The 25645-nt window shown below is 38.5% G+C and overlaps 1 protein-coding gene across 1 annotated transcript in view; it reads right to left on the bottom strand.

Annotated features, from left to right (window-relative positions):
* The window catches only part of LOC121372124 (synaptotagmin-10-like), a 76970-nt gene that overhangs the window by 25790 nt on the left and 25535 nt on the right, over window positions 1-25645 (bottom strand). Inside the window, exon 2 of the mRNA XM_041498388.1 lies at window positions 16294-17135. Coding sequence (XP_041354322.1) covers window positions 16294-17135 — 842 coding nt within the window. The remainder of the gene's footprint in view (window positions 1-16293; window positions 17136-25645) is intronic.

A 25645-nucleotide genomic window follows, 5' to 3' on the forward strand; every position in this document is an offset into this window, starting at 1 on the left:
ACAACTCAGAAATATCCATTTCCGAGAACACCCGAACGCAGCGTTAGTATCAGCCTGCACATTTTGGACACAATACTCTGTCAAATGAAAAGGCAGTTAGTGACATTTAGGTACATAATAAGTTACTGATTTGTGATACGGTGTTTTGAAGGGTCTGTTCTAGGTTTGCTGCCATTGTAAAATGTTTCTGACTAATAGTTTTAAAAAAGTTTGTTTTGTTTAACGACACCACTGGAGCACATTGATATTGGATGTCAAACATATCATTATTCTGACTCGTAGTAATCAGAGGAAACCCGCTACATTTGTCCTAATGCAGCAAGGGATCTTTTATATGCACTTTCCCACAGACAAGAAAGCACATACCACGGCCTTTGTCCAGTTGTGGTGCACTGGTTGGAACGAGAAAACAAACTGTTGAATGGGTCTACCGAGGTGGTTCGATCATGCGACGCAAGCACCTCAAGCGAGCACTCAAACGACTGAGCTAAATCCCGCCCCTCTGACTAACTACATTTTCTTGGTTAGAACGTCAGTGTGTGTATATCAAGTGTGTTTCTCGTCGTCCTAATGTTTGTTGTATCTCAAACTTCATTTTACTTTCTAATTAATATTTTTCCTTACGTACGAAATTGTTGGGAGATAAAATCTAATCTTGCTTCTAGAATTATTCGGGCGATCAGAAACACCCTATATATATATATATATATATATATATATATATATATATATATATATATATATATATATATATATTGATATTCTGAACAAGAAAATGCATCTCCCATATAATTTTAGACAGGATAGTACATACCACGGCACTTGTTAGACCAGTTACGGAGCACTGGCTGCAATTAACCCAATTAGCCCACCAACGGGGATCGACCCTAAACCAACCGCGCATCAAACGAGCGCTACAACATAATAAGGACGTGTCAAACAAATATAACTTCATATATATCTAATTATGTCGTCTAGACAGTATTTTGGTTTATCGGTATTCAAAGCAAGATATTGCACTAACCAATCATCAGCGTGATTGTTGCGGTGATGACACAAATTCGATGAACTCATCGTGGTTTGGGAGTTTGGATTTTCTGTGTAGGTTTTTCAGTGGTGGGGGGGGGGGGGGGGTATTTTATCAACAGAACCAGTTTAGAATTGCCTAATAAACTTATAGGAAAATGTTGCAGACACACTATCGATTGCAATCTTGTCATATTAATGCTGAATATAGAATACGTAAATTATTTTATTCAAATGTATTTTGGGCTCTCGGGATTAGAAGTAGTAAGCTTACACTTATAAATAAAATAAACTAAAATAAATAATATAAAATAATATAAAATAAAATAATGAAAAATAATGAAATAAAACAAATGGCAAACAATGACATTAGATGGAATACGGCAGCAGCTTTTGTGAGTATTTTGCCGGGCCCAGAAGAATTAATTAGGCAGCGGCGACAGGCCGTAAACATGACACGTTGATAGATATTATATCTGACACTCTGGAGATGCATCACAAATGGGTTTGCAGGAACTGTTTGGAACTGCGCTGAACTGTACATAGCGCTGTTTGGAGTGCCTGTGGCAGCTTCTTTGGTATTTTACAGGGTATTTCACCTGCTTATAAAGGATGTATTCATGTCCGAGCACAAATGCATGTACATGTACGTGTACGTGTACGAAAAAGGTATAGCCTCATAAAGATAACGCACATATTAAGGTTGCAATATCAAAGGCAGTGATAGACAAATTCAAGATTATCGATCCGATACAAATTTTTTATTCAATAATAATTAACTGAAAATAGAAATTCAGATTCGAATTCAGTATGCCTAGATATCAGTCTTATCAGGAACGAAACAAGAAATCGGAGATATGCTTAGATTTCAGTGTTATCATGAACAAAACATGAAATTGGGGATATGCTTAGATTTCAATTTTCAGTCTTATCGTGAACAAAACATGAAATCAGAGATATGCTTAGATTTTAGTCTTATCATGAACAAAACATGAAATCGAAGATATGCTAAAGATTTCAGTCTTATCGTGAACAAAACATAAAATTGGGGATATGCTAAGATTTTAGTTTTGTTATAAACAAAACATGAAATTGGGGATATGCTAAGATTTCAGTCTTATGAACAAAACATCAAATTGGGGATATGCTTAGATTTCAGTCTTATGAACAAAACGTCAAATTGGGGATATGCTTAGATTTCAGTCTTATGAACAAAACGTCAAATTGAGGAAATACTTAGATTTCAGTCTAATCGTGAACAAAATACGAAATTCGGAATATGCTTAGATTTCAATCTTATCATGAACAAAACATGAAATTGAGGAAATGCTTAGATTTCAGTCATATCATGAACAAAACATGAAATTGGGGAAATGCTTAGATTTCAGTCTTATCATGAATAAAACATGAACTCGGGGATATCTCGGAAACTGAAAGATTCTTCCGTAAAATTAATACTATTTGGTCATAACCTTTAAGCAGATGTACTTTGAAGTATTTATGATCGTTACTTTAAAAACAAAAATCACAAATCCATTTTGGCTGGAAGCCGCCATTATGCCATTAGACGTTATCTGTTCACGAAGGCCATGTGCTCATAAAGGCCATCAACTCATGAAGACCACAATTAGTGTTCCCCATGAGAGGCCGTTACAGTTGGTTTTCACTGTGCACATATATATCTGATTGGCATTGCCGCGTATTTTGTTATTGTAGCTATCTATGAGCTGGTGGGTGGAATCAAAGCCTTGATTACAAGTCACCGTATAATAGGGCTTTAGATGATGACATACCTATGTTGCCGCCATGATGTGTGGGGTTATTAACCTCATATTTGTGATGTACATATCGATTGCAATCTTGTCATATTAGTGTGATTCGCACGAGCTGCAAAAATGCATTGATCTGTTTTCGACAGGAAAAGTTGATAAGCGTAATTGACTTTTAAAAAAATACAACATACATTTGTATGGGTTCAAGTTACATGACTTATTTTTTTTTTTTTTTTTTTTTTTTTATTCTGTAGTTTTAGTTATGTGGAAGTAGGCGTCATTTTGAAAACATTAATATTATGCCCATTCCCATGTACGTTTTTGGGTGGGTTTTTTTTAATTGTCATTCAAAACAAAATGCACTATATTACAATGAGTATCATTGGTTTGAACTCTTAAATACGAGTCAACACTTTCTTGTTTCCAGTACAAGCAGCTTCTTGTTTTTTCCCTTTCCAATCGTAGCGGTTATTATCAATCATTGTGAACTAATGCATTAGATATTGGGAGTTTTAATCAAAACCGATCATGATTTCAAAGGCCTTAATATTGCCTTCGTTAAAAATGTATCTTTTTGTGTAGTAACGTATACACTCCAATATGCTTCAATACTGAATGACTGTTGCCCTTATTCGTGGATATTTGGGAAAGATTTCAACATTTTCGTTTCGTTCTGTTATCCGTCCTCATATCTCTGTGCATCACTCAGCATTTATACAATTCACTTAATTATGATTAAATACGGTTTGGCAAAACAAATGATTGTTATCACTGCATACGTTTAATATATCCAGGTGTATAATGCTAGTTGATGTAAATAATCGATTAACTTCGTTTTACGTAAACTGGCCACTAATATCAACACCTAGCAACTGTGTAAAGTCAGATATCCGTGAAACGAATCAGAATAAATGGACACAAAGTTATATCTGTCGTGGCAAAAAAAAGTCATTAAAACAACATTAACCATATATTGATGGAAACAATAATATTGACAAGGCTTTCAAAAACGCAAATTATTTGCAGAGTAAACACACGTTAATTACTGTGACACACACGCGGAATATTGGTTTCATAGCGAGTGATTAGAACTAGCGATTCGCTATTGTTGGGCGTCAATGGTTATTTTAAACTGAATGCGTGTAGAGTGTCTGTTCTGCGGCAAATATACAAGCATCCTTCAATGATTTTAGTTTATTCGATGGTAAATAGTTTGATAGGGAATCACCAAATGCACAACATATTCACATGTAAATACAACATCGATATCGGAGTTCAATAGTGTTAATGGGTGTATACTACCAAATCAAATCCCATTGACGACAATATATGTGACTAAAACTCCTACCTAAAGCGCCACAGATATAAAAAGTATCACCCCTCACTGTTACAGTGAATCACAAAAAAATTGGGGGTGAAGCTGCTCATTTCAGAGACAACGGGTAGCGTCTATGACTACCCTAGTTCCGCACAAAATTTGAGTACTTTTTATTACAGGTACCCCTCACATGTTTCAAACACAAGACTAATTGACACAGTGGTACTAGATGAAATAAAATTGCATACATTTTTTGCCCAGATGAAACTATTTTATTTACACCCAACACACTCACATTTATCACCAATCACAGGACTTGTGGTGTTCACTTCTCTATCAAAAGTTAGGTGCATCTCTAACTGACCCAGCCGGAAGTTATTTGGTTTTGTACTACCTTATAGGACAAATTAACCACTAGAGAACGTTGATTTATTTATCATCGGCTATTGGATGTGAAACATTTGGTAATTTTTAACATAGTTTTAGAGAGGAAACCCGCTATATGAATGTATATGTGTGTTACACATGTCTAACCGGACCCTGAACATACTGGAATCCTGTAAAAACCGGCCCAGTTTTATCCTCTCGAATGTTTTAAATTTTAAAACGTGACCTGTCTGAATCCTCTAAAAAATCGGGAACATATTAGATCCGCAGCAAGATCTGGTTTAGACAGATATTTATATATATATTTATAATTATATATATATATATATATATATATATATATATATATATATATATGGTCATTCCAGGGAATAGGTGAAAAAACATTGGTGTTTTTGTCCCAGCCAATTTATTCAGACATGATTTACTTCAGTTTTATCTTATTTGTGAAGATAAATACAGTGGGCGATGCTTTAGCAAGGGCAAAACAATTATCACTTCATTTGTGTTATTGTCAGCAATATTGATGGAACAAAAGCTACATTTTGTCAAATTTGTCCACCAAGTTACTGTCCTCAGCACTGGGTATATACGTACACTCCGCTGTGTGAACCAAATATACTAGCAGAATTAGTTTACATTCAAAATGAGCTTTTACTGAATAGTGTCTAGTGTTGAAATCAGCCAAATATATTATGAAGCTGTGAAAATTGTAAAAATTAGTTACGTTTTACTTCGTGTCCCTATTTATTATGTCCACTACGTTGCTATTTTACTTTGGCCCAGTACAGTTATACAGAGTTATGCACTGAATCTTTTGAAACACTCACCAGATGGCCCCACAAGCCTCACAAGTTACAAGAACCATGTTTTTGATGTGAGATAAAGTTTTGTTAAATTCTTCAGGATTTTTAAAAGGTGAGTCAATCGTACCTTTATTAAATGTCTACAAAGTTACCAATGTAGTACTCCATCCATGTACAGAACGGGTTTGGTCATTATGTCTAAATTCAAAGTAAGTCAGATATACCAAAACGTAAAACAAAAGTATCGATTGCAATATGGTAGATAAACAGGTCATGGGTGCAATATTTTTTTAAATGTCTACTAAGTTACCATCTGCTAAGTTACCTTAAAAAAGTCACTTAGTGGACCACTTCTAGTAAGCTAGTAGACAAATACATAAACATATCCTCTAGGTAGGGTTACTACTAAACTGTTATTTATCTATATGTCGCACAGCCTATCCTAGATGCGTAAAGCATACAATGGTGTAATGTGTTTAAAATGCAGTGACCGAATATTGGCCATATTGCAAATTCCATACATTTTACTAACTTAGTAGACTTACTGTGTTAATATACCAGCTACCAGTGTAAAATATGTCATTAGTGCCGTCATATTCATATATGTTAATAGTAACTGATACAAAAATACTTTTCATTACTTACGTTAATAGTCTACCAGTTACCGTATTTAGTCTAATAAGCGACGAGCCTCCAATAAGCGCTAGGTAATATAGCCGAAAACTGATTATTCCCTGGCATAATTAAAAACCACCCATAAAAAAACTTGTTAAAAATTACGGGTCCCTTTTTATCACTTCCTATCTAAAAAAAAAAAGGCCGGGTCTCCAATAAGCGCCGGGTCTGCGATTGTTTTGAAAAGAATAAGCGTCTGGGCGCTTATTACAGGAAATACGGTAGTTGCAATACATTTGCCAGATACGTGGTGCTTCTTAATAAAACTGTGGCTGCGTCGACCAATATAACAAAGAGCTATATGTTTAAATTAGTACACAACTTTTTGAACCAATATTTGTGTTTTCTGCATATAAGTTATATATAGTTAATATAATTAATAATTTGGCCAGTGCATGTGTTTCAAATATGGAAAATTTAACCAGAGATGTTCCTTACTTTTGAAATTATGATAGATTTTTAGTTACTAAATTTAAAGTAAACTGATATCGAGGTGGGTGTTTTTTTCTTAGGTATTTTCCCCCAAGTTACTAGATAGTAAATACCTGTTGGTGTACTTAATATTATGTTGAATTTTACATCCAGGAGTCAAAATGCCTCCGACTCTGGCACAGAAGCAAAAACGATACAGAGAGAAAAGGAATGCTAATCCAAGAAAAAGATGGATGGAAAGATGGAAGAAGTACAGAGAAGGTTTGATTAAATATGCAAGGCAGATGGCGGAACGAAAGAGACTATATAGGAGAAAAACATGGAGAAAATCGAAGCAAAAAAACAGAGTTCATGCCAAAACAGTACGTGAAGTAATAACTCCACCTAGGAGTCGTGAAAGTCGCCAACCTGGCCTAAGCTCACAAGCTAAGCAGAGAAGGAGAAGACTTAAGAAAGGCCGTAGCGTGTATTACAGGGATAATGAGAGGCTCAGAAAAGAACTATCAACAGCAAACATAAGAGTTGAAAAATACAAGAATCGTTACCAAAGAGCAGAGGAAAAACTGGTATGAAAAATGCAAAGAATGTTCTGGTTCTGTTGTCAAACGTAACATATATGATCCAAAGGAAGAAATCTTGTGGTGGCAGTGATTCAACAAAATAGAGACAAAAAAACACGAAAAGCTGAATTACTCAATAGTTTCAAAAGACTAAGTTCAAGGTACAATTGGGAAACTTGTTGAGCAATTTCGGGCGGATGTATTTAATTTAAAACGCCATGCTTACAACATTGAGAGACAGAAGCTGAATTTCTTTCTGTACGGCCAAAATCTATTTCATGCAGAATTCACAAGTGGTATCTGGAATTATTTTGTAACATCGCATGGGAAAGGCGCACCAGATGGTGTCAGTGGGGTCTTAAAGAGAGCAGCCGATAGACTGTTTGCAAACGGAAATGACATTCCAGAAGGCAGGGTAATGTTTGACATTTTGAAAAACCAGTCATCAATAAAGCTATTCTATGTAGACAATATTGAGGACAAAGGCAGCGCGTACCGAATTTGTAATCTGTACCTGGCACACTGAAGCTTCACCAAATCATATGTGAAAAACCATACACTATTCTGACTAGGGATGTCAGCTGTTTCTGCTCAAAAGGTGAGCAGTTAAAAAATACAAATGCGTTCCTCTGGCAGAGTTCAAATTTCCTGTTCTGCATCTAACACTAGTATTGCTCACAATTCATCAGAGGTACATGCAACAACCAACATCAATACTGAGCTGACTACTGTTAGATCTTCTTCTGTTTCAGCCACACAGGTTCCAAATGATCTACCCAGTCTTCTTGAGTCTTGTGCATCCAACACTGCTGTAAAAGAAGGATGGTTGCGCCCCGTTGTTGCTTTAGACAGTATTCTTGGACAGTACTGCATAGTCAAGTACAGTGATCAACCTGTTTCCAGGTATCAGGTATGATCGAGAAGCTGCTCAGGTGGAATGCATGCTAAAGGCTGGGAAAAACAGGTGGTATTTTGACTCCAAGCTCAAAGACATATGCTGGTATACATACGATAAAAGTATTGGTCTCATTCCCCAACCAACTGCTATTGATACCCGGCACCATCATTGTGGGAGCAAGTTCTGGGCATGATATAAGCATGGATGCATTTCATGTAGTATAAATTTACAAACTGTTCAATGACTGACACTGATTAACATTATGTTCTGGCTTAAATTGGAAAAGCCTTTGGGGTCTTGGTTAAATTTAGATTGTTTAAAATATGTTATTTTAGTTAAACGTTAAAGAGTAGTAAAGGTTTTTTTTAATGATATCTGATGCTCATTACTCTTAAACTGTTTTGTTATATGTCTGTGCAAGAGTTGTTAAAATTTGGATTAGTTGTTTGTTCATCAGAAATTGCTTAAATCCTATTTAATGGACACTCTAAAAAGACTGACTATTGCACTTGATTTCTTTGTTCACTACCTGTTAACGGGTTGTTAAAATTTTCAATAGTGTTTGTTGTATGCATCAGAAATTGCTTAAATGTTCTTTTTTTAATGATAACCGAAAAAGGCTAACTATTGTACTTGAATTTATTAGTGTTCCATAAATGTTCAAAATGTTGTTAAAATTGTGTTTGTTGTTTATACATCATACATTGTATACAACTGAACAATGATTCCATACTGTTACAGACACGCCATAATTTGTCCGTTGGATCGGAAATATGTGAGTCACAGGATCGATCACCTTCAGTATTTGTTTTTTTCTTCCAAGCAACACGTACATCAAAGGCCGTGATATGCACTATCCTGTGTACGGACAGGTCAATATAAACTATCATTAACTGCTGTACTGTTATGATTAGCCAAGTGGTTACAGCAGGATACTTCTCTCTGTGTATCAACCATATATCCACATAAACATATACTAGTTTAAAATGTGCCGAGGTATTATTAAACAAATATTCCTTTCCTGTATTGTCTGTATTCAGACTAATGACCATGTTTCTCATTTTTGTTACTATATTAATCTGTTCTAGTGACTAAAACTAGATAATCAAAGATTTTACTTTTAGTCAGTCAGTTCGTTAGATGGGTTACTATAGGTAACTTAGTAGAACTTAATCCTGGTCCACTGTGTTACCAAGTGTCCACTAAGTTACTTTCACGAATAAACGTTTATTTCAAAGTGAAAATGTTTCTGTTAGTGGACATAAGTATATATACTTCTCCAATAAAGAAGAAATACTTTTAAAATCACAAGTGATAGTTTTGAAGGAAAATATTTGAAAGAGCGAACATTTAGATGCTTACCTAAAATATAGCTCTACCTCGCAACACAGTTACATTAACTCATACAAAGGGACACTATTTCTTAACGATTAGTTTTCAATAAACACTCTTACGAAATTAAAACGATTATTAGCGTGCCAAACCATAATTTCAGAAATATGTATTGAATACAGTGCAGCAGACAAAAACATTGATTCGAATTGTTTTATTTTTGAGAAAACAAATTTAGAAATTTCACCTTTTATATATATATTCTGCATCTAATCAGCTAAGACTTTTTCCAGGGGTAAAGACCTCAGTTTGCCCATATACCCAGAATACTGCTAAACTAGCTCTGTTATGATCAATCACATCCTGTACCTGTCTTAAATGCTCTCTGTAAGTAACAATAGCAGTCACTAATACCCAATTCCGTTCCTATTTCACGCAAAATTGGTGCTGATGTGACCAGTAGCTTTAGGATAGTGACGCACGTAAATAATATGTCTTCAATACAAAGACCAATTTAAAAGCACACGGGAATTCGTGGCTCAACAAGTTCGTTTACCCACTGCATTTTCAGCTGGGCAATGAGGTTACCTATCACCTAAACATCCACAGAATTCCGAAAACCAGATGCGGAGAGACGCAGAAATTAGTTTATCGAAGTTAAACTTAGAACATCTAAGTCCCGCATGATTTAAATGGCTCTTGGCTCTTTTCTTTGTGGTAACGTCGTCAGATTGCGGGCAGATTTTCCATATTGGCGTCATTGACACGTAAGACGGCAAATGACTAACGGAACGAATATAGACAGCAGACAGTAATACAGCACATAACGACACACTGGCTGTCCAGATAATGCTCCTTTAATTAAGTATTCACGCAGCCAGTCTACTAGTTAAATCCCAGGGAGGACAGATGCGTCATTGCTATAGTACGCGACACCAAGAACGACACGTTATTGTTATTACAAATTACAGTCTTGCTATATTCTGCGACGGACCGGCCTCGGGGGTGTCCTGGCTGAGCCACTGGATTTGAGGCTGCAAGGTACTGGGTTCTAGGCATCGGCCCCAATGGGAAGTACCAGTCCACTGTTCTCACTTCTCTTTTACTAATGACTAACAGTTAATCGTTAAGCCATTTCTTGGACAAACAACACAAAATCTTCATTTCATATAAAATTAAATATAGCACATAACAATCTTACAACTGTCTAGAACTCATTAATGAAGGGCCAGCACATAGTTGGTAATTATTTGCTAATGTCATATTATTTTTGCACATTTTGATCGCAGATGACGTCTACATTTTGTTCGCGCTAACTTACAACTAAAGAAGCTATATCTTTTAAAACATTTTTTTTAACGCTAAAAATATCCACTGGCCTTTAATAAAGCAAACATGCTGTAAATACAGGGTTCAAACTTAGCAGTCGCCCGGTCGCCCGTGGCGACCTTTACTGGCTAAGGACGACTAAGAATTTTTCAAAAGTAGTCCGTTGGGCGACCATCGATTTTAGGGTCTGGTGAGTAAGGTACCAGTTGAAAAAGAAAGACACTGAAACTGAATCGAACTACAGATCTGGCAGCAGAAGACATAGAACATGCTCTATATTTTGACAGCGCCAGACTCGGCTTCTGTGGCTTTGGGCTGGGTCTTTCTAAAAACAGAGATCAAACGCTTTGAAGACACTGCATGTATTTTTAAAATCTGAAAGTTTTCGGCTTATTGGAATGGATTGGATACGCCATAATTATCTAGTAGAGCTACTATTTAACAATTGTTATTCAACGTTATGGTAGAAATGAATCATATTTAATTAGCTTCTGGGACAGAATCAAAATAAGAACAGATTAGATCTAAAGTGACACCAAGACTTAGCTGATGACATAACCGTCCAAATATTACTGTGATAAGTACGTTTTTATGCTTTGTAATTGTTGTTTTTTTAGCGCATTTGTTTTTCTTTTTGCTTTTCATTTACAATATCCAAATTAAATGCACACGTGTGCGAATTTCGTCTATAGGAGGACAGCCACTCCCAAGGAAATCCCTTTCTGGATATTTTAGCCCTCTTGCATCGCCACAAAGTTTATTTCATCCGTCTTGCAACTAATTGTTGGGAATTAATCTGTAAAATGTAATGGTAATTTGTAAAGAAACATTTTTATTTATACTGGATTTCTTCTTTTTTTAAATGTTATTTGTGTTGGTATGGGTTTAAAACTTAAGAACATATTTTTATATGATTTTTAACTTTATTCATTATGAAGTTACATGCCAATTCATCGGTTTCCCTTTGAAGCAAACGGACTATATACGCCGATCACATGGTTATTATTCAACAGAGAACAGTCTAGTTTTGATTTTAGCTGCACAGTTAAATTTCAATGTGATAGTAAAGTTTGTTTTATTTAACGACGCCACTAGAGCACATTGATTTTTAATCTTATCATCGGCTATTGGACGTCAAACATATGGTCATTCTGACACTGTTTTTAGAGGAAACCCGCTGTCGCCACATAGGCTACTCTTCTTTACGACAGGCAGCAAGGGATCTTTTATTTGCGCTTCCCACAGGCAGGATAGCACAAACCATGGCCTTTGTTGAACCAGTTATGGATCACTGGTCGGTGCAAGTGGTTTACACCTACCCATTGAGCCTTGCGGAGCACTCACTCAGGGTTTGGAGTCGGTATCTGGATTAAAAATCCCATGCCTCGACTGGGATCCGAACCCAGTACTTACCAGCCTGTAGACCGATGGCCTGCCACGACGCCACCGAGGCCGGTTCAATGTGATAGTTACTGGAGGGCTAGTTGAATTTGAGAAGGGCCAAAAAGATTTGTCAAAACTAATATTTAACAAAACATTTGTAGGTAATGTATATGCAAGGTAACGCCAAAAAAACCCACCCCAAAATATTGTATACTGCCTAAATACAATTTAGGGCCAACCGTCTTAAATACAATTTATTCAAATTTCTATTTCAATTTTCGTTTCGTTATATGTTTTAAAGGCGCTCTGTCACGGATGATTGACATAATTAATGACCTAAAAAAGTATCATCTGAAAATATAAACATTTGATTTGTTGTTGAAAGTACTTTATTTAGCCATCTACATAACTACCGTTAACCCACTTATTACTGATATTTTGTAAAAACAATTGAATTATGTCGATGATCCATAATCCAGGAAAAAATAACGGCTATTTGGAGCGAAGTGGTGTGACGTATTATTTTTGTAGTCACGTGATAGGCAACCCCCGAATAACCGCAGTGTCAAAACGATTTGCCAAGCTCGTGTAACGAGAACGCTTGACCGTCCTCTGCGACGTAGGGTAAATCGAAAGAAAAACAATGAGAATAAGTTATAAAAAATTATATAAACATGTACTGAATGATAATAAGCTTATACATTAATTACATTTACATAATTGTCCGGGGGAGCGTGTAACCCCCCCCCCCCCAGTAAACGTTGTTCACCTGTCTAGACCCCCCCCCCCCCCCCCCCCCCTTTGCTAAAATTCTTACACACGCGCCCACAGTAGTCCTCTGTACGATAGCTCCGTAAAACAACAAAACAAAACAAAAACCCACACAATAATTTAAAAAAAAAAAAATCAAATAAATATAAATAAATAAAACAAATAATAATAATAAACAAAAATCGTGAGTTTATGTTCCAAGTATTTATTATTATTTGTTTGTTTGTTTGGGGGTTTTTTGAGGTTTTTTTGTTTTAAATTATTTTAAAGTCTCTATACACGGCGGTCGTGCACTGTATATAAAATTCAAAGGTACTTTACACGGCTGTCGTATATATCGCCTCATCAATACTCGGTTTTGTCGTACGTTTTAGACTCCTCATAAAAGAGTTCCAATTTTTAAAAATGAAGCTGCTCACAGGCTGTCATGGGATTCCCTCAATCGTGGTTCAGTTAAAATGTTTTGGGTGATACAATAGCGAGGTTTGGTATTCCAAATTAATGTAATTGTCATTTATAAGCCATATTTAGAGAAATAAGGCTGATTAAATCTGTGATTGGGTGCCTTTAAAACGGTTCACCGTTTTGCCCTGTTACGCAAATAATGCAAGTTATTTCTATAAAAAAAACCCCTCCACAACAACATTGCATTGCATTGTTTATTATGACATGCAGTATAGCTGACAAACGGATACATCTTTTCAATACGGCCGCCTGTCAGTTCCAGTGTCGGTATTACAATGTATAACTATCTGTCTGCCTGAGATTCGGGTCATCAGTTATCGGTGACAGGATGGTCTTAGCAGGAAATAAAAGCATTATTTTTCATAAAAACCCATCTGTTTTAGTCAGTTACCAAGCCGACTGGGGGCTTGTCATACAATATTGATGATATTACTTGTAACTGACGCCGTTGTGTGCCATGTTTTATAGTGAACGTTAAACGAAGCATAATAATAAAACTCGTTTGTTTTTATCATTAAACAGCTGGAGTTGTATTACTACTGTGTAAGCTATTGCAGCTGATACTGTAGTCATTGGATCGATAGCCGGCAGGAACTGGTTGGGAGGGGGGTGCGGTCAGGTCAACTCAGAACTACAAAATGTTATGTGTAAAATGTGTTTGTTCTGCTATATATAAAAACACTATGTATGTATGTAAGTATGTATGTATTGGTGTATGCATATCTATATATTGTATATTTACATACATATACTGTCAAACCTGTCTTAGGCGGTCACACAAGGGAGTAGATAAAAGTGGCCGCTGAGTACAGGTTGACACATATTATATAGTCTTTAAAACATTTGTTGTTGTTTCTTGTTTTATCGTCTGTACTGCTAATCAACGGATGTGTGCTACACAGTTGACTATAAATCAACTTTTGACATGTCGTCTCCTTCAGAAATAATGCAAATGGAATGTATTAAATTAACCGTTCTCAACAAGTTTGTTTTCTTTTTCCATTTAATTATTTTATTCCTACTTCATGCGAAGTATTGTCATAGTAAGTGAATCTACAAATGTCAAGCGTAGCCTGCCCAGAGGCAATTAGATGCATGCCAGAGTCATACTTTCTTAATTGATACACAGTCGAGATGTCGGGACTGAATGGGTACTAGTATTCCTGAAGGTGTGAAGATCGGTTATTTGCTGAACATTATCGCTGTTGTTAAAATACCGTTTTTATATAATAGTAAAACTTTACTGCGGCCGCTTAATACAGGTATTTTAGCGATTTGGGATTCGATTTAGGTGCCCGCTGGCCGCGTTAGACAGGTGACCGCTTATTACAGGTGCATTTACATTATAAATCGTTTGGGAGGAAAAAAGGTGGCCGCTTAAGGCAGGTGACCGCTGAGTACAGGTGGCCGCTAAGACAGGGGGTAATTAAATCCTTTCTGGCCTCACAAATTGTCCCGTGCCGTTGCTGGGACTCGAACCTATGGCACAGAATCCCCCGCAAATTATAAGACTTGTCACGATACCTTCTGAGCTTTTGAGGCATGCATAAAAAAGGATGTTCTTTAACTCAGCCATATGTATAGGGCCTAAAAGTTACACTGTCTATCCCGCTTACGTGCATGGAACTGATCGCAGACCTGGTATGTTGGTGGGCCCATTAGGTTATTTTTCGTTCCATCCAATACACCACGACTGGTATATCAAAGGTCGTGATATGTGCTATCCTGTCTGTGGGATGGTGGTGCATATGGGGGATCTTGCTGCGTTGAGAAAATGTGGCGGGTTTCCTCTGATAACTGTGTGTCGGAGTTGCCAAATGTTTGATATCCAATAGCCGATGATTAATTAATCAATGTGCTCCAGTGGTGTCGTTAAAAAAGAGAAGAAAAAAAAAGTATGTTGGTAGGTAGGTAGGTAGGTATGTGTTTGTCTGTGTGAGTATGTGTGCGTATGTACGTATGTTTGTGTTTGTATGTATATCTGTGTTTTGTACTTAGTTATTTGTAATAATGCCACTAGATAGTGAAATTATGCGTTGGTCGTAAAAAATATTTCACCATGCATACTATCCAAACTATCGATAGTTCAGCAAACAATTGCAATAGTTATCGATAGTTGAAGTAACTATCGATGCATTGCTATCGAGGCATTGACTATCGCAATATATCGATAGTTCGATGTATTGTTACACCACTAAAATTAACCATCTATAGTCCTTCCCACAGGGAATGCCTTTATTTCATACTATGGGATTTACTACAAGCCATTTATTTCTGAGCCTATTGTTTTCTAAATTGCACAAACAAAATAGTTTGGGGGGTTTTGTGGGGGTTATTTCCAAAACACTTTTACTGAACCAAATTGAAATTATTTATAAAAATATTTGTTTGTTATTTGTTGTCCAAATATTAGGATATCTCGTTTGAAGCCCAAGAAAAATATAAATTTCACTTGTTTAGACAAGGCAACATATACCATGGGGTTTGGTATACCAGTCGTGGGGAAAACACAGAGTCCGCCAATGGCGTTCGATCCTACAATCAAAGCTCATCAGGCTAGCGCTTTGTACCAACTGAGATAGTTCCGTCATTTGACACTGAAAAAGCAACACAATACAGTCACCTGCTGTATGACGTAGATATCTCTAACACAGTACAGTCACCTGCTGTATGACGTAGATATCTCTATCACAGTACAGTCACCTGCTATATGACGTAGATATCTCTAACACAGTACACTCACCTGCTGTATGACGTAGATATCTCTATCACAATACACTCACCTGCTGTATGACGTAGATATATCTAACAATACACTCACCTGCTGTATGACGTACATATCACTATCACAATACACTCACCTGCTGTATGACGTAGATATCTCTAACACAATACACTCACCTGCTGTATGACGTAGATATCTAACACAATACACTCACCTGCTGTATGACGTAGATATCTCTAACAATACACCACTCACCTGCTGTATGACGTACATATCACTATCACAATACACACACCTGCTGTATGACGTAGATATCTCTAACAATACACTCACCTGCTGTATGACGTAGATAACTCTTAACACAATACACTCACCTGATGTATGACGTAGATATCTCTGACAAAATACACTCACCTGCTGTATAACGTAGATCTCTCTAACAAAGTACGTCTCCTTCATGAGACTGCCCTCCCCTAGAATGTCCTTCACCATCACCGCCCCAATAAGATCGTGTCTGGAGAACCGGTCGAAGTCGTACAGACTAAACTGGAGGGTCCTGCTAGCCAGGTGCTCGTACTGGACAGTGAACACAAACAATTCGTTGAAGTCCGGGTTCAGGGTCTTCCTATGTACCTTCGTCTGGTGTTTCGTCTTGCGGTCCGGAAGTAGGTACACCTTGACGTAGGGATCTGACGTACCGGAGAAATCTTTCGCCGGAAGATCCTCCGCCCGGATGATGAAGACGTGCAGCGAGCCCTCTTCCTGGACGTACTTGAGGCTGAAGAACAGCTTACCACAGGGGACGTGTTCCGACCGCAGGCTGTCCACGGACGCCTGTTTGTACAGCTCCGGTTTTATGGAACCCAGCTCGGGCTGCTCTTTGTGCTTGAAACTCTTGATGGAAAACTCTATGTTGGAGAGATCGAGTCTGTGTGACAGCATCCGCTGAAATGTCTGATGACGTTGGGGCACACTAGGAAGAGTCCACTGCCTCGAGCTCAGTTGGAATAGTCCGCGTCTGACGGGACTGCTCTCTGTGTTGACTTCCTCGGGTTCGACCCCCAGTTCGGGTGTGCTTTGGCTGATCGGGATAACGCGGTCCATCTTGGAGTCGTCTGTGAACGCGATGGGATCAGCGTCGTCAAATAACACGCGTTTCTTCTTCCGGCAGATGAACCAGCCGGCGGCTAGGACCAGCACCAGAAACAGAGATGCGACTCCAGCAATGGAACCAATGATCACTGGGTGTAATGAATCTGAAAATATAAGTAATAATAGTATAAATGTGACAGTCATGTTAGAGGGAATTGTGAAGCGATGGAAGTGGGATATATATATATATATAAAGTTAATGATGTTGGCAAATTTGAAAGGCAAAACCGTTCATTACATCTAATCCTAGACTAACAGAATTTGTTCTGCATAGCTTTACAGAATAATTAGGGAAATAGGGTGTATTTTATTTCGAATAATAAATAGTTATTGAATGAAACAAGATATATATATATATATATATATATATATATATATATATAGTGTGTGTGTGTGTGTGTGTGTGTGTGTGTGTGTGTGTATGTGTGTGTGTGTGTGTGTGTGTAGTTAATGATGTTGGCAAATCTGAACAACAAAACCGTTCATCACATCCAAACCAGCATCTCTAACGAAGACAGTCTAAAGAACGTTTTCTAAAGGTCGTGGCGCTATTCACCACACTTTGAAACGCGTGTTACCGCCAGGTGTTTCGTCAGTAGAACTGTCACACATCCTTCTGCCATGGAGAATATTTGAATCGTAGATGTTCAGGTATATTTTAAACTGAAAACGCATTTCATTCACCCACCCCACCTAGCTTCGACGGCCGTGAATGCTAAACATAATCTAATACACTTTTACCATTGTAGCAATCTACGGTTTACCTTCATCTGTGATGACAAGAGAGAAACTCGGAGGTTCATTAGCCAAACATTACAGACATTACCTTTTACTGACTTACACGCTTCACTATTCATCACAGGTTAAAAGGAGGTTCGTTTACTTGCACGAACAAACCCCCTTGTTTGCGAGTTTGTTCCAGTACTGGTTCCATCTCCAAATGAGCTCATTGAACGGGATGTACCTAAGTGGTAGAGCGCCGATCTGAGATCGATGTCTCGCATGATTGGTCGCCCTTAATGAACCCAAATTTTTCCCCTCCCAACCAGTGCCTCACAACTGATATATCGTAGACCGCGGTGTGTACTGTCCTGTTTATGGTAAAGCGGTTATAAAAGATCCCTTATTACCATTGGAAAGAATGTATTGGGTTTCTGACATGGTTTCAGAATTATAAAATATCTTAGCCCGTGATTAATTAAGAAATGTGCTCTAGTGGTGTCGTTAAACAATAAAAAACACTTTTCTTAGGCTAACATATTCAAGGCTTAGATACAAAAATTAATGGGATACAAGGTGAATCATTTTTAATAAATGAAACTAAATTAATATGTGCGTTTCTTTTGTAGTTAAATATATACTCTTCAAAAAAAGAAACGCAAAAGGGTACAAATGGGTTATAACTCCGATTTTATGTTTCCTACCGGTTCATGCTTTGTGAATATAAGGTCATTGCATGTCCCAAACACATTCCCACGGTTACATTCGATAAAACGCAGCTACTGTACAATAAAGTTCCAAAATGTGAATATTCGCAAAAACGCAGCCACGTGCAAACCATGTCACCACTGCACGTGCGTTGTCTGCACGTGCAACATGAACACCGACAGTATAAAAGTGCAGGGTGTTCGCTTGCCTGGCCTCTGTATCTGGCCGACAGTTGACAATCCAGGACATGCCACGTCTCAGTGAACCGCAGAGAAACAATGCCATCGGCCGACTAGACGCAGGCGAATCGAGAACGGCCGTTGCCAGGGCATTCCATGTGTCCCCAAGCACCATCTCCAGACTGTGGGACCGTTACCAGCAACATGGATCAACACATGACCTCCCTAGATCCGGTCGACCACGGGTCACTACCCCCGGGCAGGACCGCTACATCCGGGTACGCCACCTTCGGGAACGATTGACTACTGCCACCTCCACAGCCGCAGCAATACCAGGTTTGCGCAGGATATCCGACCAGACCGTACGGAACCGCCTACGTGAGGTAGGAATTCGTGCCAGACGTCCAGTTCGAGGTGTCATCTTAACACCACAACACCGTCGACTCCGACTGCAGTGGTGCCAGATTCATCGACAATGGCCTCAACTGCGATGGAGACAGGTGTGGTTCAGTGACGAGTCCCGATTTCTGCTCCGACGTCATGATGGAAGATGTCGCGTGTATAGGCGTCGTGGTGAACGTTATGCGGCAAACTGCGTGCAGGAAGTGGACAGATTCGGCGGGGGTAGTGTCATGGTGTGGGCAGCCATCTCACACACTGGCAGAACTGACCTGGTCCACGTGCAGGGCAACCTGAATGCACAGGGCTACATTGACCAGATCCTCCGGCCACACATCGTTCCAGTTATGGCCAACGCCAACGCAGTGTTCCAACATGACAACGCCAGGCCTCACACAGCACGTCTCACAACGGCTTTCCTACAGAACAACAACATTAATGTCCTTCCTTGGCCATCGATATCACCGGATTTGAACCCAATTGAGCATCTATGGGACGAGTTGGACCGACGCCTCCGACAGCGACAACCACAGCCCCAGACCCTGCCCGAGCTGGCAGCAGCCTTGCAGGCCGAGTGGGCCACCATCCCCCGGGACGTCATCCGTACTCTGGTTGCTTCAATGGGCAGGCGGTGCCAGGCAGTTGTCAACACACGCGGAGGCCACACCCGGTATTGACTCCAGATGACCTTGACCTTGGTGGTGTGTCCTATCACTTACTCACAATGGACTAGAGTGAATTGTGAACAATCCTGCAACATTTGGTAATTATCGGACTCACCATTCAATAATTAAATCAATTCTCCAAATGTTACGACAATGTGGTTTTGCGTTTCTTCTTTTGAAGAGTATATGTTGCCATGGGCGACGGGTGGGGAGATGTCGATAACAATCAAGGCTTTACTTTAAGACTCGTATTTTACACGTACAAAATGCTGATTTCATGTAGAACAGAACTGATCCAGTCTTTACATACAGAATGTTGATTTCATGTAGAACAGAACTGGTCCAGTCTGTACTTACAGAATGTTGATTTCATGCAGAACAGAATTGATCCAGTCTTTACATACAGAATGCTGATTTCGTATAGAACAGAACCGGTCCAGTCTTTACATACAAAATGTTGATTTCATGTAGAACAGAACTGATCCAGTCTTTACATACAAAATGTTGATTTCATGTAGAACAGAACTGGTCCAGTCTGTACGTACAAAATGTTGATTTCATGTAGAACAGAACCGGTCCAGTCGTTACATACAGAATGTTGATTTCATGTAGAACAGAACCGGTCCAGTCGTTACGTACAAAATTTTGATTTCATGTAGAACAGAACTGTTCCAGTCTTTACATACAGAATGTTGATTTCATGTAGAACAGAACTGGTCCAGTCTGTACGTACAGAATGTTGATTTCATGTAGAACAGAACTGATCCAGTCTTTACATACAGAATGTTGATTTCATGTAGAACAGAACTAGTCCAGTCTACGTACAGAATGTTGATTTCAGAACTGGTCTGTTTATAACGTATAGAATGCTGGGGTAAGTTCAGCCAGCTATTTGTCGCTAAAGCTTGCTAGTCTAGAAACATTTAGCGAAAACTCGCTGGCTTAACGTAGGCCCGATTTCACGCAGAACAGAATTGGTCCAGTTTTATTTTAATGATTAACAATCGATATTTGTGTAAGATGCGCCGAGATTAGCTTCAGCTGTAAAATTAACATGCATACTGCAGCATCTTAAACCATCCACACTGTCATCTGCAGCAGAGCTCCAGTAATAGCCAATTAGAACCATGATTGAGAACTCCATTACCTTCCTGCACTTTGACGCCTTTCCCACCTACAGCTTCAAACACCATTACCTTTATAGGGCTTTTCCTTTTTTCTTTTGTTTAATGTCAAAACGTAATAGACAGCTGAAAGTTTGAGAGCATTATTAAATTAATAACTACATATTTGGAATTATAGTACAGTGTTTGTTTACGTCACGTCAATACATCAAACAGTGTGGTTAGACTTTTGTGAGTGCTAGATAATGCTGAACTAGTGACAGCTTTGCAATTACGGATATGGTTTGGCTTTTTTTCTCCTTTTTTTCACAACAAAAAACAACCACTTTGCAAAATTCAATCATTGTTTGTGCACACACCTCGAGCCCAGCTGTGTGAAATATCTGTCGAGAACAGTGGGTTAATGACTAGTTGTTAGTGGTTAGTGAGAGAGAAGTCGAGAACAGTGGGTTAATGACTAGTTGTTAGTGGTTATTGAGAGAGAAGCCGAGAACAGTGGGTTAATGACTAGTTGTTAGTGGTTAGTGAGAGAGAAGTCGGTGCATTGGTCCTGTCTTGTCACATATTATATTATGTAATTATTCATGTTTCCCCATATGCTGTTGCCTAACGGCCTGGGCGTAATAAAGTTCTGTTCTGTTCTGTTCTGTTCTGTTCTGTCGTTGCAGCTCACTCTCGGTTGAACGTTCGTCTGAGGTGCTAGGATTGTAGGATCGAAACCTGTGGATCCATAGGGTTTTTCCCACCCCATGACTCGTATATGATAGGTCGTGGTATACGTTGTTCTGTCTGAGAGGAAAGTGCATATGAAAGACCATTTGCTGTTAATGAAGAAATGTAGCGGGTTTCCTCTAAAACGTACGCGTTAAGAATCACCAAATGTTTGACATCCAACAGCCGATGATTAATATAAATCAATGTGCTCTAGTGGTGTCATTAAAACAAAACATTTAACACTATGGGTGGGAGCAGGTATCGATATGCGAGCCCAGGACCTACCAGCCTGAATCTGATAACTTAATTTATACACGTTTTACAACACTGTTTTCGTAAATTACCAGGTTTTAAAATGGGGGGGAGTCGGCTTCAGGCTAACTGATTTCTGAATATTCCAACCACAGATGTGCATCCGTATAATAAATTGATGGGGTTTTCATCATAAAATTAAAATAACTAGTGCCCCATGGGTTCATATTAAGTATTCGAAGTTGCACACACCCTTATTAAATCTTATACCCGCCCCTGCCGGGTATAAAAAAAATTCCAGCCATAAATCTGAACGTAATGAGTTTTGTTGTTTGTTAATCATTATTTGCTTAAAGCGAAGAACACAGCTTTTATTGCCAACTTTATAAAAAAAACTTGTTTTGCTTTCGGCGCTGATTTTTTTTCCCACTCGTAGCTGAATATAATAATAATAATAAAAAACATGAAAACTACATGCTAATTCTTAAAGAAAACTAGATTAAATGTATCTATGCTACTGGCACAATTTTTTTTTTTAATATCCAGCAACAAAAACGTTGAGCCCAGTAAAATATTGCATTAAGGGCCATTCTTTCCTCTGTCGTCATCGTAACATGATTCAGGCAAATGTATTCCTTTTAACGATTACAATTACATCTTGATTACTTTCTTGCTAAGAATATCAATATGTTTGTCGCCGTACAATATTAAAAAGAATCATTAGAAAGTAAAATTCAATTTTATTTAATACAATATTCGGATAACTAGAATTGGTTTTAACTTCAATATTTGAAATAGGAAAATGTAGTAAAGATGCAATTTTATTCCTTGTGTTAACTAAAATCATGTTGCAATGGCTAAATCTCTTTAAGTTTAAGTTCTATACATGATTTACGTCAAGAAAAATCTGATTATAAAGAAGTTAAAGTTTGTTTTCTTTAACGACATCACTAGAGCTCATTGATTAATTATTGGATGTCAAACATTTGGTAATTATGGTTCGTAGTCATTAGAGGAAACCCGCTACATTTTTCCATTAGCAGCAAGGGATCTTTTATATGCACTTTCCTACAGACATGCCTACCACGGACTTTGAGCAGTTGTGATGCACTGGCTGGAACAAGACAAAAACCAATCAGTTGAGGTGATTTGATCCTGCGACGCAAGCACCTTAGGCAAATGCTCTACCGACTGAGCTAAATCCTGCCCCCCCCCCCCCCCAATCCCCCCTAAATCAGGCTTCATTTCATCATCGAAACAAGTTGGGGCCAACGCTTACGGTGATTATTTCTAGTTGATCGAAAATCATGAATGCATGTTTCGAAAGTGAGACGTTCAAACAATAAATCGGTATACACTAACATTGAGACGTGTGTTGGACACATCAGCCGGGAAATTCGGAGCATGTGCCCAAGACAGACGTGCTTGAACCTTCAGTGGATGTCAGCACTGTCAAATGGCTGAATGATCACACTGACAGTTTGTTCAGTATTTCAAAAACATCACCATTGCTTCTGTTATCTTGTAAGAATATGAATATGTATATGAAATACATTACCGGTATACCATTCTCTGTTGATGATCCGAAAGTACTAATTTGACATTACCAAAGCAGTTAACCTGATATTGTTGCATCTAAGACATTTTGTGTATAATCATCTTCGAGAATAAACACGCTGCTCACACACAGACGTAAATGTATGACAGACATAACTTCCAAACCTTAGAATAACATTAGTTTTTCTTCAAGAATACGACTCCCTGCAATGTCAGTTTTTAGTGTTTTGTGTATAGATTTCATAGTCCCTACGTGTACAGAAAACAACAACGTTTGGAGACTTTAACAAAATAAGCAAAATGAAAAACAAAGAAATGTTTCCTGTCACAACATGAGAACAGAATGGAATTTAGGTTCTTACATGAAGGAGAGTTCTAACCACAGTGCCTTGACAAAAGGTTTGTTTGTTTGTTTTCGTTTAACGACACCACTAGAGCATACTGATTTATATTAATCATCGGCTATTTGATGTTAAACGTTTGGTATTTGACATATAGTATTAGAGAGGAAACCCACTATAGTTTTCCATTAGTAGCAAGATATTTTTTATATGCACCATCCAACAGACAGGATAGCACATACCACTGCTTTTAATATACCAGTCGTGGTGCACTGGCTCGAATGAGGAAAACCCCAATGGGTCCACCGACGGGGATCGATCCTAGACCGACCGCACATCAAGCGAGTGCTTTACCACTAGGCTATGTCACGTCCCGTTCCTAAATGAGAAATCAACTCGTGGAACACAAAGCTTTAGATAATGGTTCGCTTTCTACTGTCTTAAAGTCACTGACTCTAGTTCTCCAATACCTTTCTAGTTTTCCAATACCTTTCTAGTTTTCCGATACCTTTCTAGTTTTCCAATACCTTTTTCTGTTTCGCATTAAATACATTTTGAGCCACAATAAACACCAGAGAAACCTAATCCACTAAATCATTGCAATTTTGTGATCTAACAGTGCCGTGCAAAAACACTGGTAATGACGATGCAATGTTGCACAAGGCAGCTTTGCGAATTAGACCCCTGAACGACCATGAGCTTAATTCACTAAGCTCTCGAAACTTACGATCTTGCAGTGCAATGCACAAAAACTTGCTATGACGATGCGATGTTGATTAAGTGAGCTTATGAGTGTTTTGTGAATTAGGTCCCAGGACGACCAGAAACACATTGGATATGCCCGGAGTATTGATACCTCAAGCAAGGCGGGACGTAGACCAGTGGTAAAGTGCGTACTTGATGTGCGATCGATCCTCGTTGGTGGGCCCATTGGATAATTTTTCGTTTTAGCCAGTGTACAACGGCTGGTATATTGAAGACTGTGGTATGTGCTATTCTGTCTCGGATGGTGCATATAAAAGACCCCTTGCTGCTAATGGAAAAATGTAGCGTGTTTCCTTTCTAAAACTATATGCCATCATTTCTCCCATATTTTAGACCCACGGCGGTTTAGATGCCCATATACATTTCCCATATACCTGCCATCATTTCCCCCATATTTTAGACCCACGGCGGTTTAGATGCCCATATACATTTCCCATATACCTGCCATCACTTATTAATCTATATGGTTTTTCTTCACTTTTGCACAATTTGAGCAATGTTGCGAGCACATAAACGCGAACGTCGCGACCGAACTAACTGTACTCTGAAGGCCAGAGAACGGAGAATCGATCGTGGCGATACCGTACACAAACAGATCGGAAATGATTGTCGTCTGTCGTGTCACATGAGCTATCTGCTTGACAAATTTGAAGGTTGCCGGTTGAACTTCCTGTTTGGTAGTGATGTGCATGGCTACGTGTTCGAGTGCATTAATTGATAGAGAAATATGTCGATAATTTAATGAGTGTGGGTTTCTGCGAAAAGTTGACATTTTGGTAACAATCAATCGATAAGTTAGAGAGATCTGGTAGTTTTCTAAATAATTATGTCATCAGAGCAGTGCTCAGTCTAGTATTACTAGGGGGAGGAGAAGAGTCCACAGTAAAAGTTCGTTTGTTTTGTTTAACGACACCAGGGCTATTGGATGTCAAACATATGGTAATTTCGACATATAGTCTTAGAAGGGAAACCCGCTACATTTTTCCATTAGTAGCAAGGGATCTTTTATATGCGCCATCCCACAGACAGGATAGCACATATAACGGCATTTGAGATACCAATAGTGGTGCACTGGTTGGAACGAGAAATAGTCCAATGGCCCATCGTCGGGGATCGATCCTAGACGGACCGCGCATCAAAGAAAAAAAGAAAGATTTTATTTAACGACGCACTCAGAGGAAACCCGTTGT

The sequence above is a fragment of the Gigantopelta aegis genome, chromosome 4 (genome assembly GCF_016097555.1).
Source record: "Gigantopelta aegis isolate Gae_Host chromosome 4, Gae_host_genome, whole genome shotgun sequence".
NCBI classification, from domain to species: Eukaryota; Metazoa; Mollusca; class Gastropoda; order Neomphalida; family Peltospiridae; genus Gigantopelta; species Gigantopelta aegis.